The sequence below is a fragment of the Ailuropoda melanoleuca genome, chromosome X, assembly GCF_002007445.2.
Source record: "Ailuropoda melanoleuca isolate Jingjing chromosome X, ASM200744v2, whole genome shotgun sequence".
Lineage (NCBI taxonomy): Eukaryota > Metazoa > Chordata > Mammalia > Carnivora > Ursidae > Ailuropoda > Ailuropoda melanoleuca.
Window position 1 is genome coordinate 51634617 of NC_048238.1, and position 18900 is coordinate 51653516.

The window sequence follows — 18900 nt, forward strand, 5'->3', positions numbered from 1 at the left end:
AGTATGTAGCCTTTTGAGATTGGCTTCTTTCACTTAGTAATACGCATTTAAGTTCCTCCGTGTCTTTTTGTAGCTTGATAGATCATTTCTTTTTCTTTTTTCCTTTTTTTAAATTTTTATTTTAATTCCAGTTAGTTAACATACAGTATTATATTCGTTTCAGGTGTGCGATATAGTGATTCAACAATTCCATACATCACCCAGTGCTCATCATGACAAGTGCCCTCCTTAATATCCACCACCTATTTAACTCATTCTCCCACCCCCTCCCTTCTGGTAACCATCAGTTTGTTGACTACAGTTAAGAGTGTTTCTTGACTTCATTCTCTCTCTCTCTCCCCTTTTGCTCATTTTTTTTCTTAAATTCCACATATAAGTGAAATCATATGGTATTTTTCTTTCTGACTTATTTCACTTAGCATAATACTCTCTACCTCCATCCATGTTGTTGCAATTGGATGCATTTTTATGGCTGAGCAATATTCTAGTGTGTGTGTGTGTGTGTGTGTGTGTGTGTGTGTATGGTAAATATCTAGTAGTGCAATTGCTGGATCATAGAGTAGTTCTATTTTTAACTTTTTGAGGAACCTCCATAATATTTTCCACAGTGGCTGCATCAGTTTGCATTCCCACCAACAGTGCAAGAGGGTTCCCTTTTCTCCACATCCTCACCAGCCAATACCTATTGTTTCTTGTGTTGTTGATGTTAGCCATTCTGACAGGTGTGAAATGATATCTCATTACGGTTTTGATTTGCATTTCCTGATGATAAGTGATGTTGAGCATCCTTTCGTGTGTCTTTTGGCCATCTGTATGTCTTCTTTGGAAAAGTGTCTATTCATGTTTTCTGCCCATTTCTTAACTAGATTATTCATTTTTTGGGTGTTGAGTTTGATAAGTTCTTCACAGTATCTTTGGATACTAACCCTTTATCAGATAGGTCATTTGCAAATATCTTCTCCCATTCTGTAGGTTGCCTTTTAGTTTTGTTGTTTCCTTTGCTTTGCAGAACTTTTTTTTTTTATTATATTATGTTAGTCACCATACAGTACATCCCTGGATTCCGAAGCAAAGTTCGATGCTTCATTAGTTGCGTATAACACCCAGTGCACCATGCAATACGTGCCCTCCTTACTACCCATCACCAGTCTATCCCATTCCCCCACCCCTCTCCCCTCTGAAGTCTTCAGTTTGTTTCTCATAGTCCATAGTCTCATGTTTCATTCCCCCTTCTGATTACCCCCCTTTCTTTATCCCTTTCTTCCCCTACCGATCATCCTAGTTCTTATGTTCCATAGATGAGAGAAATCATATGATAATTGCCTTTCTCTGCTTGACTTATTTCACTTAGCATTATCTCCTCCAGTGCCGTCCATGTTGCAGCAAATGTTGAGAATTCGTTCCTTCTGATAGCTGAGTAATATTCCATTCTATATATGGACCACAAATTCTTAATCCAGTCATCTGTTGAAGGGCATCTCGGCTCTTTCCACGATTTAGCTATTGTGGACAATGCTTCTATGAACATTGGGGTGCATATGGCCCTTCTCTTATCTGTATCTTTGGGGTAAACACCCAGTAGTGCAATGGCTGGGTCATAGGGTAGCTCAATTTTTAACTAACTTTTTAAGGGACCTCCACACTGTTTTCCAGAGTGGCTGTACCAACTTGCATTCCCACCAACAATGTAGGAGGGATCCCCTTTCTCCACATCCTCTCCAACAATTGTTGTTTCTTGCCTTGTCTATCTTTGCCATTCTAACTGGCGTAAGGTGGTATCTCAGTGTGGTTTTGATTTGAATTTCCCTGATGGCTAATGATTTTGAACATTTTTTCATGTGTCTGTTAGCCATTTGTATGTCTTCATTGGAAAAGTGTCTGTTCATATCTTCTGCCCATTTTATGATTTGTTTATTTGTTTCTCGTGTATTGAGTTTGAGAAGTTCTTTGTAGATCTTGGATACCAGTCCTTTATCTGTGGTGTCCTTTGCAAATATATTCTCCCATTCCGTGGGCTGTCTCTTAGTTTTTTTGACTGTTTCCTTGGCTGTGCAGAAGCTCTTTATCCTGATAAAGTCCCATAAGTTCATTTTATCTTTTATTTCTCTTGCCTTTGGAGATGTGTCGTGAAAAAGGTTGCTCTGGCCGATGTCATAGAAGTTGTTGCCTATGTTCTCCTCTAGAATTTTGATGGATTCCTGTCTCACATTGAGGTCTTTCATCCATTTGGAGTTTATTTTTGTGTATGGTGTGAGAGAGTGGTCAAGTTTCATTCTTTTGCATGTAGCTGTCCAATTTTCCCAGCACCATTTATTGAAGAGACTGTCTTTTTTCCACCGGAAGTTTTTTCCTGCTTTATCAAAGATTAGTTGCCCAAAGAGCCGAGGGTCCATTTCTGGGTTCTCTATTCTGTTCCATTGGTCCATGTGTCTGTTTTTGTGCCAGTACCATGCTTTGCAGAACTTTTTATTATGATGTAGTTCCAATAGTGTATTTTTTGTTTTGTTTCCCTTGCCTCAGGAGACATATCTAGAGAGATATTGCTGTGGCCAATGTCAAAGAAGTTACTGCCTGTATTGTCTTCTAAGATTTTTATGGTTTCAGGTTTCACGTTTAAGTCTTTAATCCATTTTGAATTTATTTTTGTGTATGGTGTAAGAAAGTAGTCCAGTTTCATTCTTATGCATATTGCTGTCCAGTTTTCCCCACACTATTTGTTGAAGAGACTGTCTCTTTCTGATTGGATATTTTTTTCCTGCTTTCTCAAAGATTAATTGACCATATAACTGTGGGTTCATTTCTGGGTTTTCTGTTCTGTTCTAGTGAACTATGTGTCTGTTTTTGTGCCAGTACCATCCTGTTTTGATTACTCCATCAAGCATGTAGTTTTAAACTTTTGTCACATCCACTTTAAAATGGAAATGGTAATAAACCTAGAAATCTCATCTGGCTTTGACAAGGACACCCTCTGTTCCTAAACATGTCCAGGGATGACTTCTCTTCTTAATAGGTAGACTTGGGAACACTTTCTAATTATAGCTACTAGTTTTTTTTTCTTTTCATTCATTCACTAGACAATGAATAAGCATCTTATTTTTGTCAGGAATAGAGATACTGAGATAAAGAAAAGTGGTGCCTGCCCTCAAAAATCTCCCAGTGTAGCTGGCATAGTGAAAGTGCACACAAATAATTACAGTGCAGTACCAAAAATGCTATCATTGAAGCATGAACAGCGTGCTGTGGGAACACAGAGAAAAAGCAAGTGGTTCTCCCTGGGGGAGTGAGGAACCACATCTTAGGGGGAAAAAAGTATTACCTGTGCTTTGAAGGATGGGGGGGAAAGGAGGGAGGAGGACATTCCAGCAAAGGGAATAGCATACTCAAATCCCTCAGAAGCATGAAAGAACATGGCCTGTTTGGGGGAACAGCAGGTAGGCTAGTGATGTGCCAAAGTGTGTGTGGTGGGGAATGGCCCCCAGTTGTAGTGCTGTCCAACGAGTGAGCACTGAGAGAACATACTTGCTAGTGGCATCAGAAGACAATTGTCTAGGCTAGAAACCCCATAATTACAATTCAGAGTCCAATGCCTCTGGCAGGGACTCGGATCACTGCCCGGCACTGCTTCCTTGTATATGGGCCATTATTAGAAGGAGAATTCACATAGACCTTAAACATTTACTTTGACTGAAAGTGATTTAGAAGCCATTTAATACAGATTTCCTCAGACACAGTGAATAAGCACATGCCTGAAGAGGTAAATTGAGTTGTTCATTTAATTTCCATCTTTGATGGAATTGTCCCCTCCTACAACTAACTTGCTTATGTTCATTCCCTTTCTCTCCCTCTCCTTCCCTCCCCCTCCCCCTGCCCTCACTTTCATTCACTTGTTTTTATTTGTTCTTTCAACAGTTTGGCCTTCACTAAAAGGTTAGGGAAATGCCCCCTTCGTGAAGTTTAGCTTTGAAAAGAATGTGAACATTCTATCATCTGAGACTGCACTGGATAGTGTTCTAAGTAGAGAAGTCTCTGGGCTATTGTATCATGAAGTGTTCTGTTATAGTCAGGAAATCTGGAGAAGGAATTCAGTCCTCTAAAGTCATCCTCTTGTCCAGGGGTCATTTTGTACAGGTTCTTCTCTGGGCCAGCTTTCTGTAAGTATGCACACTTGCCTAAACCTAGTTACAGAGGAACAAAGAGGACCAGCTGCAGAACGAGAGCATGGCAGGGGCTTTTTCCCAAATGCCTTATAACATTTTCATAAGTGAACATCCTCTGTTTATGCTGCAACCATTATTCTCTTTGACTAGAGGAGTTTCTGGCTATAATTCTTCCAAAATTACATTAGCAATCACAGGAGAGTCACAGTCTTGACACTGAAATTTGTACTACCCACAGAACACCGTCCAGCTTCAAAATCAGTTAGGCCTGGAAATTCTGGGACGTAGAACAGTCTAATATGCACCTTCCTCTATATAGACACAGAGGAAGATGAGGGAGAATAGAGAACAATGAGGGAGAACAATGAGGGAGAAGCAAACCTTACAACCAGGCTAGGGTAGTTTCCTGACTGACAGGGTTAAGTCAGTCTTCCTTATGGAACCTCAAGCTTGGGAGGAAACTTAGAGAAATCATCAAGGCCAAACTCTTCATTTCACCAATGGAGAAACTAAGGCTCAGGGAGAGAAAGGGATTTGCCCAAAGTGCATCCGTGGCAGAGCTAAGGCTTACAGCCTTATCTCCTGACTACAGATTTTGTGTTCTTTCCACTGCACTAGCTGGAATTGAAACTTGGGCACTGAATAAGCCTGACTTGGAAGCTGCCCAAATCTGAAGAGAGATGGCTTTCCTGTTCAGCGTCTCGAAATTGGCTAATCTAGAAACTGGGCAGATCCAACCTTTTGCTGCTGCTACGTGCAGGGAAAATGCTAAAGCTCCTTCCTGCCTCTAGGTCTTTAAGGCTACAGGGAGTCTCCCCTGGGAAGGAGCCCCACAGTGACCCCATTGTTTCATAGCAAACGCAGATGTGGTTAGACATGGACAACTAGCCTCTTGAATGGCATTGCCATGGAGATTGAGTTTCTGGAACATGAGGCATTATTTTTAAAGGAGGGCCTGATAAATCAGGTCAGGATTCTCCTGCCTAAGAGTCTGGGAAGCAAGGAGTCAGAGTCGTTAAGGAGTATTTAAGTGAGACTTAAGAGGGTTACATTTAAAACTAAGAAAGTACCGCAGGTGGAGATACTGTCATGGAGTCTGGTCAAAACCTTCTTTCTATTCCTGGGATTTCCAGAAATTGTGAGAAAGTAGTGAAGGGAAGAAGACACCCCCTCTGTGGCCACCTGCAGTGCGTGAATTAGACTGCACAGAGCAGAGGAAGTAAACTGGAGCTGCGGGTTTTTGTACAAGTCCTCAGTTATGACTCAGTCAAATAGCTACATCCTGGTGGGAATGTTGGAAGGACGGGAATATGGAATAGAAGGGCCAGGATTGTTCTGGAAGGAGAGTGAGGAAGCAAAGGGGAAGAGCTGGTGGGCTTAATAATACATTGGAGAATAGGACCTCAAAGGAAAGATGCTGGGAAGCTGGGTTATTTAGCCAATAGAAATGGAGGTTGATAGGTGACTTAATGTCTATGAGCATATGAGGGTTATTATGTGTATGATGATAACTATTCTCTCTCTACACAAAGAATAGAATAAAAGCTTAAATTGCCACAGGAGGGATTTCAGTGAAATATATGGAAGAACTTCCTAGCAGTGAGGGGGTGATAAACACAGGAACATGTTACCAAGGGAGTTTACAGAATTGCCTTTCCCAGAGATCTTTAAAAATAGGGTTTAGAGAGGTCAGCTGAGAAAGCAAATCCTGCCAGCTGCCTCCTCAGCTTTTTCTACTCTCCACCTCCCCTTTTCTTTCCTTCAATCTCTCTCTCTCTCCCCCTCCCTCCCTCCCTCATGCCCCCCACCTCTCATCTCCCAAATTCCTTCCCAAATTCCTCATTCCCAGCTACCTCCACCTCTATACCAACCCCTAGTTCCTGTACATCCCTGGTTCTATAGGAAATCTTCCTGGTGTTGATATTATTCCCAAGGTCAGGCTGTCTTCCTAGCTCCCTCTCCTCATCTGCATCAAGTCCTCCAAACTGGGCAGTAGACATGAAATCCACGCTCTTCAACGGTAGCCCAATTCTCAATTCAAAAAAGTGACCCATGGGTCTGGCCACTTGGTAATTCTAATCTTTTGGACTCGGCTGAAAGGTAACCTCCTTTTTGAAACCTTCTCTGACCTCTTAAGCATTTTGTCCCTACTACTAATATGGCACTTAGTCTTTCCTGTGACTGTGTCTGTTTCCCCAGTAGACTGAGCTCCTTGAGGGTCATTTATTTCTATATCTTCAAACCAGCTCTGTAAATAATTATTCATGGAAGTGGATAGGGGGACAGGGAGTGTGTGTGTGTGTTGTATAATAAAGTGTTCACCTCTTTAACAGCAGGAATTCCCAAAGGGCTGATTTTGTGTCCTTGGAAGTCTGTAGAACTCCTGACAGTATGTTTGTTATCAGTCAATAACTACAAATGTAACACTGAATCTTGTCTTTTAGGAAAAAAGGCAGGACCTCCTGGGCCCAACGGCCCTCCCGGACCTCCAGGACCTCCAGGACCCCAGGGACCCCCAGGGATTCCAGGAATTCCTGGAATCCCAGGAACAACTGTGATGGGACCACCTGGCCCTCCAGGTCCCCCTGGTCCTCAGGGACCCCCTGGCCTACAGGGACCTTCTGGTGAGTTCCTCTGTCTCTCCACCAGCCCCTAGGCTCCTTGCAAGTAATTGAAAAGAGCAGGCATGGGTGATCCTGAGAGCAGTTTCAGATGGTGGTGAGGACTTTGGTGAGCAATGAGAAAGTAGGTCTCCTAGCTCAGTGGAGAGACTAGGACTTGAACAAGCCAGTAGCGCCTGACCTACTCTAACTTCTTGTGTATACCAGCCTGTCAAGGACAGGCCACCTGCTCTTGACCTTTCCATCACAAGCCCTCCCTGACTCTAGGCCTCCCTATAGTGAGCCAATAAACTCCCATGAGCCAGAGCCAGAGGCCCCGAGGGTTTACACTTGATTTCCAGTGGGGGATGAATTTGGTCTGCTCTGATTTCCAGCATCTAGCACCACCTGTTTATGTCTGATTGGAACAGGCTATGGAGAGGAATGTTGGGGACTGGAAGAAATAACAAACCTTAGAACAGTCTCATCCCATGAACTCTGAAGTGCCTTTCCCATAGAGGTAGACAAATAGTCACTGGTGACAAGGGAGTTGGAAACATACAAGTCACTGGGGTTGGGGAAGAAGCAAACACAGTCACTAAGACTGAGGAGCCAAGTGCCTCTTGTGCTGCATCCTCACCCCACCGCATTGCCCATTCAGATAGCATTGAATCTCTTTGCATCGTTCCCCTTGGGTTCAGAAGGGCATCCAAAAGGTATAGATGCCAATCCAAACCTGCCTAATTGGAATTGACAGAAGTCGGGCTGCCAGAGCTTAGGTCAGTGGTTATTTCCTCCTCCTGCTCCCCTCTTGTATCTTGGGGCTTTAAGGAAATGGACTCTTTACACAACTGATTTCTAGAGGTCCAAAAATTCTGTAGCAGGATTCAGATTCTTTGACTCATAGCTCAAATGGGGCTAATCAGCATTACCGTGACCATAAGAGATGGAGTTAGAGGGTGTTTTGGTTTGGGTTTTGCGGGATTTTTTGTTTTGTTTTTTGGTATCCAGTCCTTCCACAGATACCACTTTCTGTGTGCAAGAGATATATTGATAAGTGGTCCCTGTTCTCACAGAGTTTATGTCCCAGAAGAAGACAGAGATGATTAAAGAAGCAAGATATTTACAAATGGCAATGCTCTCTATGAAGACCATGAAAGAAGGGGAGCAAAAGATTAAAGAAGGAAATGGCACTGTCTCAGGGTCATGTAATGGCAGGAATGCACTCTCCTCGGTCTCTACGGGTGCTTGGTGAGGCTCGCCTTGGGGCCAGCATGAGCCAGAGGCCACTCTCCCTGCTGGACGCTGGGCCCACTGAAGAGGCAGGTCAGGGAGGAGAAAGAGAAGAGAGTAGTATCCTCTCCCATCCCAGGGCTTGGCTGCCCAGAGCAAGGCTCACTGCCATTCACTGCCTAGCTGAGGACAGAAAGGCAAGGAGAAGGAGCATGCCCTCTGATTGTCCTGTCCTGTTTTGCAGGTGCTGCTGATAAAGCTGGACCTCGAGAAAACCAGGTTGGCTGAGAATTGCTCTCTTCCTGGGGAAGAGGGAAGTTCACAAGGCTAGAACCACCTTCCAGCGGCTCCCTATTAAGTTTGCTGAGGGTTTGTTTTGTGAGGATGCCCTGGAGGTCCCGAAATTGTTCACTTACAGCACCCTCCCATCTCTAGGAACAGGAAGGCTTTGCCCCAGGGCCTGCCTTTAATTCAGTCTTGCCACAGCCATTTTTCCCCATCTCACAGAAGACAGAAGGTCACCATATCGAAGCTCAGTCATCCCCTGAAATGAGCTGCCAGTCAGGCCTATCCACCTGAGCCTCCAACTTCCCAACCACATCAGACACCTTGTCGGCACTCAGAACGCCGGGGATCAGGAGCTTGAAAATCAGCCAACCAGCTCCAGGCCAAAGCCAGCCTGGGCTTCTGCCTTAATGGCCTCAAGGGCTCCTCCCTTTTCTTTGAGCTTCCTAATCTGTCTGTATTGGCAAATTCTTCAGCCTTGCCTTGTCTCATCTGAGCCTTCCTCACTCACTACAGCTGTTTGGCCACAGTTATAAATCTACACAGCTGCACAGTGCTCGATGGCTTACAGGGAATTTTATATCCATCACCTCATTTGATCTTCAAACATCCCTGTAAGAGAGGCCAGAGATTCTTAAAATCCCCATTTCACAGTTAGGGAAATGAGGCTCAGAGGCATTACATTCCTCTGAGGTCACCTAGCCAGGAAGTGGCAGGGCTACAAATCCCATTACCGACCAGCAGAGACTTGGTCGCTGGCATCCCAGGACAGGAGAAAGGGATCTGAATTGGGAAATGAAAGGAGACCGGAAGTCAGAGGTGGGAACATGTTAACTGGTGGCTGGGCAGGCAGCCATTTCTCTCAGTGACTATTCTCTCTATCCTTCTCCTCCTCCCAGCCGGCTGTGGTGCATCTACAGGGCCAAGGGTCAGCAATTCAAGTCAAGAATGGTAAGGGTCAAAGTAGGCTCTGTCCCTAAGAGGAGCTTCTCCTCTTCCTTACCCGCAGCCTTCAATGAATCACCAGCCTAGCTCCTCCCAGGCCCCTTGAAGTACCCTGGGCGGTAAGGAGCCATTCTCTACTCCGTTTGCCCTCTACTGGCCGTCCTGGGTAATTGCTTGCACTTAGACCGGTCGCTACACACTTACTGCATTTAGAATCACTGATGAGGAAGCGAAAGGGACTTGAGACATATCAAGACAGGGAATTCTTGGCAGATGGAGGTTGTATCAGAGTCACCAAGGGGATATGTGTAGTTTGATCAACATTTTCACAATACAATCTAGAGAAGGTAAAACTACAGAAAATTAAATTCTTCTTGTCTGATGGGTCTTCACAGAAGACGGGTGGAGGGAGCATTTCTGGGCTGGGGGGAGGCATGTCCAGACTCTCCAGGGAGCATGAGATGCTAGTATCTATAAGAAGGGGAAACAGGTTTAAGGGGCTTAAGAAAACTGACTTAATGTAATCCCTGCATTTAAAAGATGGGAAACCAAAGTCCCAGAAAGAATGGATACTGCCGTTAGAAATCATACTGCCTTATATTTGTATGGTCCTTTAGAGTTTTCAACATGTGTTCTTTTGTCTTTCTTTTTTTAAGATATTATTTATTCATTTGAGAGTGAGCGAGAGAGAGCACAACCAGGGAGAGGACAGAGGGAGAGAGAGAAGCAGGGTCCCTGCTGAGCACAGAGCCCCATGTGGGGCTGGATCCTGGGACCATGGGATCATGACCTGAGCAGAAGGCAGATGCTTCACCAACTGAGCCACCCAGGCACCCCTTGTCTTTCGTTTCATGTGATCCTCACAACAATCCTATGATGTAGATATTAGTTCCTTTTTGCAGAGACAGAAACTGAAGCTCAGAGAAGTTAATTAACTGACCCAAGAGTTCAGTTAAGGGTAGGAGCTGGGATTCAAAACTATGTCTGTCTGATTCTTTCCACGGCACTGTGCTACTTGCTACTTCAGTGATGTGCGTACACTCCACTGAATGATTAGGTTCATTTTCTCCCCCAAAGAGACATGAGCATTCATTAAAGAACAGCACTTTGAAATAATGTCCAGTCCCCAGGGTGCACACAGCCTAAAATGCATGAACCCCCAGGAGCCTCGGGAAGCAGCAAGCCAGCCAAGATGCCAGATGCTTACGGAGCGTGAAGTGGAAGGGAGGGGCTCTGAGTGCAGAAACAGTAAATGAAGGTTAAGAAACCTGCTTCATGGGGACAGCTCCTAAGAGCCCAGTCTGTCCTGAACTGACTGTGCTGAGCTGCCCTAATGATTGGGCTTAGCCACATCCTGGACTGCCACCTGGATGCCTGAAATTTAATCTCCTCCAAAGTAGAAGTAGGAACAGAATAGTAGCAAAACCCAAGGAGTCCTGCTGGGACCAGGTGTCTTGGGCCCTGGGGCCCTGGATGGGCCATAATCACCATCTGTCCAGGGAGGAGTGAGACAGGCAGGAAATAGATTTGTCTGGGTGGACGGGTGGCCTCCATGCTTATTTTATACCCGAAGCTACGGGTTTTGCTCCCACTACCACACAACAAGACCAGTTCCAACCCCTCTGGGCCAATCCCTAATAGTAGTTTATGCTGATCTTTAGTTGCACCAAAAGCAGAAGGGAGGGGGCAGGGGTAGAAGGACATCATGCAGAGCAGTCACTTAGAGGGGCTGAGCCAGGGCATCTCTTCCTGACTCCTGTCCCACCCACCATCACCTCGAGGGAAGATGACTATTCCAGAAGGCCAGTTTCCTCACACCTCGGAGAGGCAGGACTCCTGAGACTAGCCAAAGATGGACATTCACAACATAATTTCTTGGGTGAAGAATGGAGGGTTTTGAGGGGAAAAGGCCCCCTGGGCTAGGACTCTCTCCTCTGGTGGCAGGAAGGAACCTTTTCCTCTGCCTTCACGTACTGGCCCTCACTGTCCAGCAAAGGTGGTAGGACTCCCCTTCTGTCCCCAGTGGGGTTGGGCTCACAGATGCTTTACCAGGGGTGCCTCGGCTTCCAGACACCCTCGCCAGCCCCTGGGCTGGCTCTAGTGCTGCTTGGTAGTCTATCCCTCACTCTCGTAAAGATCCCCCTCTCCGATGGGTCCCTATTACTGGTGGCCATTCATTCCAGCTGCCATGAAGTCTGACTCACCCCCGCTCCCTAAGGTTCTCCAGGTAGACAATTCCTCTGGCTGAGTGGTTTCCTGGGGGAGAGGGGAGGCTGGGAAGCCTCCTGGGGCATGAAGGAACTGAAAAAGGAATCTTTAAAGGAGAAGGGCAAAACCCACGAACTTGAGAGCCAGGGGAGGGATTCAGGAACTATGGCTAGAGAAATAGAATGGAATAATAAGACCTAGCCTGCCACTCAGTGTCTGAATTTTGCCTGCGCAGGCCCTAGAACAACAAAGAAAATAGGGCAGCATGCCCACTTTCTTCTTACCCTCACCCCACATTCCAGCTAGAATGTGTTGTTTAAAGCCCCTTCCAGATGGAGGGGTCAGGAAAGGAGACAGGGAGACAGACAAGCGGACCCCAAGGGCCTGAGCCAGGCCTGGCAGCTGCTCAACAAACAGAACGCTATCTCTGCTTCCAAATGCTGTTCTTAAAGCTGGGCCTCTGGGGCTCTCCACGTTGCACTGGGATGGGGTGGGGGTAGGGCAGGGTGCTGCTGGATGTCTCTTGTTTCTATTGCCCAGATTATTCTGACATATACTGAGTGACTGCCCTTCTCTCATACTGAGATCTTTCAGGTGGAGTGCTCAATGACTGGTCTCGCATCACCATGAACCCCAAGGTGTTTAAGCTACATCCCCGCAGCGGGGAGCTGGAGGTACTGGTGGACGGCACCTACTTCATCTATAGTCAGGTAGAAGTGAGTACGGTCTCAGGCCTAACTCTTCTTATATCCATAATGCAGATCCGGTGCAGGCCACATGGGGGCACTGTGGAGCTAGCCAAGACCTGCTAACTTCCCGCTTTCTAGGGGGACTGGGGTGGGGGGAACTAGGCTGGGAGGGAGTTGAAAGGAGGAAAGAGAGAAGGGCCTGTTTTGGTTGCCCCCCTCTCCCACAGCCAGTTATCCTTGAAAAACTGCAAAGGGGCCCCTTGCACACCCTGCCCTCTGATCCCCTCCTCCTGGGCCCCAGGCCCTGGTTTCCCCACCGAGCTGTTTGGTTCTACTACCAAACGCTATCTTTGTGTCAGGATATATCCTTTGAGAGTCGGTTGCAGGGCTGCTGAGCACCCCTTCCGCCCACACCGCTAGCTTCACGTTAAACAGCACTCCTGCAGGCTTTCTCTACACCTCAAAGCCATTTTTGACTGCCTTTCCTTCCTCTTTCTCCTGTTTGCTTGTCTACGTTTCTGTGTCTCTGTTGTGCCCTCCTCCAACCTGCCACCATTCTCCCAGTGCTTTTGGCCCTAGGTTTCTGTCCTTGTTCTGCCCCAGCCCTGCTCCCCAGATCTGCCCATCCACTCCCGCCCCTGTTGTTTGCCTCCACAGGGGTGGCCCCTGAGGGCTAGAGGGGCTTCTGTGGGGTGGGCAGCGAGTAGGCAGATGGACAGAAAGACCGTGGAGCCAACAGAAGGGTCCCACGGAAGAGTGGCCAGGGAAGGTGGGATCAACCTTTCATAAAGTGATTTAGAATGACCAAGTGGGGTCCCAATCCCCAGGGGACACATAGGTATAATCCCAATGTCTTACAGGCCATTTCTCCTAAGCTCCTTCTTGCGGGGGGGGGGGGGGGGGGGGGGAGTAGGGAATCAAAGCTTGGGGTCTTGTATTTTCTGGGCCCAGAATAGATTGGGAGTGGCCTCAGGCCTTGAACGCCATGAAAACTGGGAAAATCCCCCTTGAAACCAGGCCACTGAACATGGGTTGGCACTTCTTCTGGCCACAAAGTAAAGTCAGGGGCCTGGGTTTTGTCCTTCCAAATTCTTTAGCTCATTTGTGGTAGATAGCACTCTGTCTCTCCGGATCTGTTTCCTTCATTATCAGAGGGCCAAGGGGCACCGTAAAAATCAGGGGGAGAAATTCAGTCACAGGAGAGGGCAAGCTGCAAGCTGAGTGAGCGGCAGGCCTTAAAGAGCTGAAGAAGTGGCAAGTTGTTACCGTGCCCTCTCTGGGGAATCAGCGACTTCTAAGGTCAGCCACAAATAGTCCTTGGGGCAGGGCATGAGAAGTCAATTTGTATACATTTGTCTGTAACACTGATTGAGCCCCTACTGTGTGCAGAGCACCGTGCCTCCTGCCGGGGCTGAGCAGGGCTGAGCAGGGCGGAGGGCAGGGGAGGGGCTGGGGGAGCTACCAGAGTGAGAAAGGCCTGGATCCTGCCCTCACAGAGCTGACAACTGGCGTGCAATTGAAAAGAGATTTGCTTAGCCACCTGAGCCCCACGGAGTGGGGGAAGTGCAGGGTATCAGCCCATCATCTTGCCTTTCCTGTTGACCAACTAACACGCCCTCAGGTGGCACTGCCCCCCTTCACAAGGTGTGTGGGCAGCTTGTCTGAGAAGGTCCTGTCTGTCCACCGCCGGGAAGGGCCCCACCCTCTCCTTCCTCTCTCCCCCAATCCCTTCTTGTTGCCTCTCATCCAGGTCTATTACATCAACTTCACCGACTTTGCCAGCTATGAGGTGGTGGTTGACGAGAAGCCCTTCCTGCAGTGTACCCGCAGCATCGAGACGGGCAAGACCAACTACAACACCTGTTACACCGCGGGGGTCTGCCTCCTCAAAGCCCGGCAGAAGATTGCCGTGAAGATGGTGCATGCCGACATCTCTATCAATATGAGCAAGCACACCACCTTCTTTGGGGCCATCAGGCTGGGCGAAGCCCCTGCATCCTAGATCCCCCCACCCCACCCATTTCTGCCCCTGCCGGTGCCCCTGCCCCAGGGTTGGGAGCCAGGACTCCCAGAGCCTCTCAGTGCTGCTGTGGAGTGAGGTGTTATGGGTGTCACAGCCACAGAGATCAATACCCCAGGGCTATTTATTCCCGGGTGACTCCAGGATGATGAGGCCCGCTTGACTTTCCAGAATGAACTTGAGTTCACAGGATGGTTGATGGAGCGCCAGGGTTTGCAGGAAGCAGGACCTTCTTCCTTGGCTCCGTCGACCGGCTTACGGCTCAACTCTTCAACTTCAACTTCAAGGTCCCTGTTTCTTGCACTAAAGTGGGGTTCCGGGGCAGCAGGCAAGAGAAAGCAAAGGTGGACTCCAGACCATGGGGTCAAGCCTCTGACCCTAAGGGGCTGCCCGTTCCTCTCTTGGGTAGGGCTGGGGGCAAGGGTGGGGCAGGAGGGGAGTGGTGAAGCCTAAGCCAAGGGGCGGGGAGGGGAAAGGCGAGCGCTGGTGGCATCCTCGGCAGTGGAAGGCTTCTTGGCGCTCTATGCTGCAGCCTGCCAGAGGGCCTGGGGGGCTCTTCCCACTCAAGCTGAGAGCCACCTCATGGCAGCTTGCTGGGCTTTGGGGGACAGGAGGTTTGCTCTTCTCGGAGCAGTGGCAGGGAATGGCCACCACCCTGCCTGCACAAGAAGCTGAAGGCACGCTTGGGGCCACGTGTCTCTCACTTTGTTTACAGCCGTGTTCTACGCTCAGAAAAATCTCTGGGTCCCCTTCCAGTTGCCCCCTTTCCCAGCCTGACCAGAACTCTTGTCTTCTTTCTCCACAGAGCCTACCTCTGTCTAAGACAGGTGCCTACCCTGGGACCTGTGCTTATGTGAGTCTGGGATACTCTTTCGATGACCTGGGCACAAAGAGACTTTTCTGTTTATTAAGCAACACAAATATTCATCTAGTCTAGTTGTGTCTGAGGGCAAAGGGTTGGACTGGATGACCTCCAGGAGTCCCTTCAAATTCGAATCTTTAGACAGCTTCCACGAGAGCCTACGAAAATTCCCAAACCCTAGCCTGCCCCCTGGGCATCAGCAAGGCAGAACTTTCCTGCCTGACCCCAAAAGGGCAAGAAGTGGGATAGGACGATGGGGGTTTCTTCCTCAAGTTTGCTGTGACCCAAGAGGTCATGAGCCTAGGCCCTACCCAAAAGGACAGCAGCTGATGCCCTGTGACCCACCTTTCTTCACTCTGGCTTCAGAAAGCCACAGCAGAATCACCAGAGATTCCAGTGCTGATCGCCTGAATCCAGGCTCCAGAGAAGCCGGCATCGGGGAAGGCTCTGCCCTATAGCCAGGTCCAAACACACCTTACCCACCCACCCCCTACCCCAAGTTACCCACTGGATCATACAGTGGGACCATTCAAGGGCCTTATCTCTCACTACCGGGGGCCAGCCTGGTTTCTGGATGCGAGGTCTAGCCCAAAGCTGGGGAGGGCCACTGTTGTACAGTCTGTTACTTTCGCTCCGAAACAAGTTTCATTTGTAGGAAATGGGATAAGTCCCTTCGGGCAGCTGAAATCTACCAAGAGCAGGTACTCATTTCTCCACTGTACCTCCCCTTTCCAAACAACGGTAATGCTCAGCCTTCGGCAGGTCCGGGCCAGAGGTGGTAGGTTATCCTGCCATTGTCTGGTTACTAATGACAGCCTTGCCACCCCAGGTGGGGTGAACTTGAGGCATGCATCTGGCCCAGGCTCCTGAAAAGTGCCTTAGACAGTCCTCAGTTGTAGCAGGAACTGAAGGGAACCTCTCCTTAAAGTGTGGAAAGTACTTTCTCTCTCATTATCTCCTTTGAGGATACTATGAATCCCATTGTGTATAAAAGGCTCCGAGAGGTGAAGTGCTTTGACCAGGATCCCAACAGGTTTAAGCCACAGACCTGGGGCTTCAGCCAGGTCTGCCTCCAAAGCTATTTCATTATGCTGCAGCATTGTGTTGAATGTGTGGTCTAGAGAGAACCAATAAAAATGGGAATAAGGACCCCAAATCCTTCAACGTCACAGAGAGGAACCCAGACACGCTCAATTTCATTCCTTGATGGTAATTCCCTGATGTTCTTTTGGCTGCCGGGGGCTTTGTGGCAAAAAGAGTAGGACATTTCTTTGGGAAACAGCCATCAGCCTTAGGGCTCTTGTGGTCAGAATCGTCTTGGCACCATGTCTGAGCAGAAGGCCTCCAGGACCCACAGAACTGCACCCCTTATGCTCCTCCACCCACCCATTATGTACAGAGCCCCTGCCGTGGCCAATGGCCTCCACTGGTTACCCTCCAGATGGGTCACAGGAGCTGGTCCACCTCCCACAACTACTAAGTGACTCCTTGGCTCTTTCTACCATCTCACAGAGAGCTTTGTTCTACCAGGATGTCTCCTGATGGAGGAAAAGCCCGAGAGAGGCCTGGCTCTCAAGCCAGATGTGTGTAAGGAGAGGGGAGGAGGTTTCCTAATTGTACCCCTAAAGGACATTCGGACACCCATCCTGAGGTCCAGATATGGAGGGGATTGTAGGGGGGATGGGCTTCGCACAGAACCCTGCACTCAATGTGAACCCTCCAAAGGAATAGAGGAAGGAGGCGAGGAACGAAACAATAGACGGCTGGGGAGCCCTGCTGCACTGGAGTCATTGACAATGTGGTGAAGCAATTTACTAGTGAGAGGATGTGGGAATAGATTTACAGTCTGGAAGGGCGCTGACGTGAGTTCACCAGAGGGCTGGGGCTAGCATGGAGAAGGGATGAGGATATTTGTGAGCAAGCAGATGGCAGAGGTTTGAAGAATTGCATGACAGGGGCCTTTGCTAGCTGCTTGAGTTTCAACAGCCAAGGCCAGCACCAAAGGCAGCTCAGCTCCTGGTTCCTTGGGAAATGTCGTCTTTGCCTTCTGTCCCCCCTCATCCATCCTGAGCCAAATTCCTTTTGCTGAAGCAGGAAAGGGCTAGGAACCCTGGAGGCAAGCAGAGACTTGGATCCCCGTGCAAGTACGTGTGTTTTATGTAACTTCCGGTGGGTGCAACTAGATTCAGAGACATTTAAAGCGAGACCCGGAGGCCCAGAGATGGAAGGTGACCTGGCCAAGGTGAATGAGCCCTGACCTGCAGACTCAAAGGAGTGACGGGGTGGAGCAGTCTCTATCCCACTCGGACCCCTCCTTTCTTCTACCCCCAGACTCAAGGCCGAAAGTGCTTGGCCCCCTTCAGGAGCCTGGCCAGGCAGGAGAAAGAGTAGCCGCAGCCACCATCAGAACACCCCTCAACCCCACTAGGGTCTCTGCCCTGGAAGGCTCTGGGCTGGCCCAATACCTGGAAGTCCTGAGCCCCCCCCCCGCACTCCCTCAGCTTCCCTCCCTGCCCAGAGGCTCCCCTGGGCCACAGTGAGCACAAAGAAGGAAGCAGATTGTTTCTTTTAACTCCTGTCAGGGCTCTCTCCAAGGGGACTCGGGATATGTCATTTCTTGATTCAAAACACTTCCATCTGGGGTGGGGGGGTGGGCTTCGTGGTGAGAATGGCCTGGAGCAGGCCCAGTGCTGCTTTGGGGGGGGTCAGCATCCAGTGTGAGATACTGTGTATATAAACTATATATAATGTATATAAACTGGGATGTAAGTTTGTGTAAATTAATGATTCATTCTTTGCAAATAAAGCTTTTTTTCTCCCCCCTGTTCTTGAAATCAACTTAGGCACTTCCTATACGCCAGGCTCTACCGCCTTCAAGCCATGTGACATGGGACAATCTCTCATCTCTGAGCCTGAGCTTCCTCACCTGTAACATGGGACCCAGACACTTGCTTCTTAGCAAGTGTTGCCACACATGAGCTAGGGGAAGGACCAAGGCACCCATTTCAGACGGGGCAACCGAAGGAAGGCAGTCTGAAGTTCCTGTCAGAACCTACCACATCCTCTCTGTGTCCCAGACCACACAAGCCCCCATCCCCGTCACCTTAGGTCCTTTCCTATCACTGCCAGTCCAGTAAGCTAGAGGTCCTGTGGACAAGAATCGCTGTCCTGAGGCAGAGACACAGCACGGAGGTTCCCTCAGCCCGACACCGCAGCATCCGTAACAGACATTTCAGGCCTGAGCCCATAACAGCTTGGGAAGACTCAGCCTGCAGCCCCCCATCCTGTATCATCCCGTTTTGCACATGAGAAGACCAATGCTCAGGGAGTTTAAGTAGCTCACCCAAGGTCACCCAACTATAGAAAGGCTACTTCAACGTTCAAAGGGCTGTTGACAAGCCCTTTGGCCTGTGCACTTTCTTTTAAACATCAAGTTGCCGTGAAATTGAGGGTAGAATCTGCTTAAGGATAGGAAACAGGCAAAATGATTGGAGGGGAATAATTTGGGGTAGCTGTCCAATTTACAAAGGCCATTCACATTCAGTCTCATTGGCTTTCCCAGTAGCCTCAGAGGTAAGCAGGGGAGGGATGTTGGATCCCGTGTTGCAGGTGAGGAAGCTCAGGCTCAGAGATGACCGATTGTCCCATGTCACATGGCTTGAAGGCGGCGGAGCCTGAACTCCCAAGCACACTGGATCTCCAGGCACCCAGTCCTGCGGGAGCCTCGAGGCCAGGAGATGGGGCTGCTTGAGAGCTAGCGAAGCAAAGCCATGAGCAGGGATCCTAGGCCCTTAAAACAGATAAGTTGGACCACAAGCAGTATCAGAAGAGGAGCTTTTTATTCTGTGCATTGTTTTCCTCAGTACTGATGCTGAGTGGCCGTGGGTGAGGGAGCCTTCAG

The 18900-nt window shown here is 48.7% G+C and overlaps 1 protein-coding gene across 5 annotated transcripts in view; it reads left to right on the plus strand.

The window, feature by feature from the left end:
• Positions 1-17660, plus strand: part of EDA (ectodysplasin A) — a 407351-nt gene extending 389691 nt beyond the window's left edge. Inside the window, exons 4-8 of one of the 5 annotated variants that reach the window (XM_019798325.2) lie at positions 6602-6781; positions 8235-8269; positions 9175-9226; positions 12023-12144; positions 13868-17660. In XM_019798325.2, coding sequence (XP_019653884.2) covers positions 6602-6781; positions 8235-8269; positions 9175-9226; positions 12023-12144; positions 13868-14119 — 641 coding nt within the window. In that variant the 3' untranslated portion in view covers positions 14120-17660. Of the gene's footprint in view, positions 1-6601; positions 6782-8234; positions 8270-9174; positions 9227-12013; positions 12145-13867 lie in introns of all 5 variants that reach the window. The other 4 variants (XM_034649132.1, XM_034649130.1, XM_034649128.1 and 1 more) reach the window with 4 other exon arrangements.
• The last annotated feature ends 1240 nt before the right edge of the window (positions 17661-18900 follow it).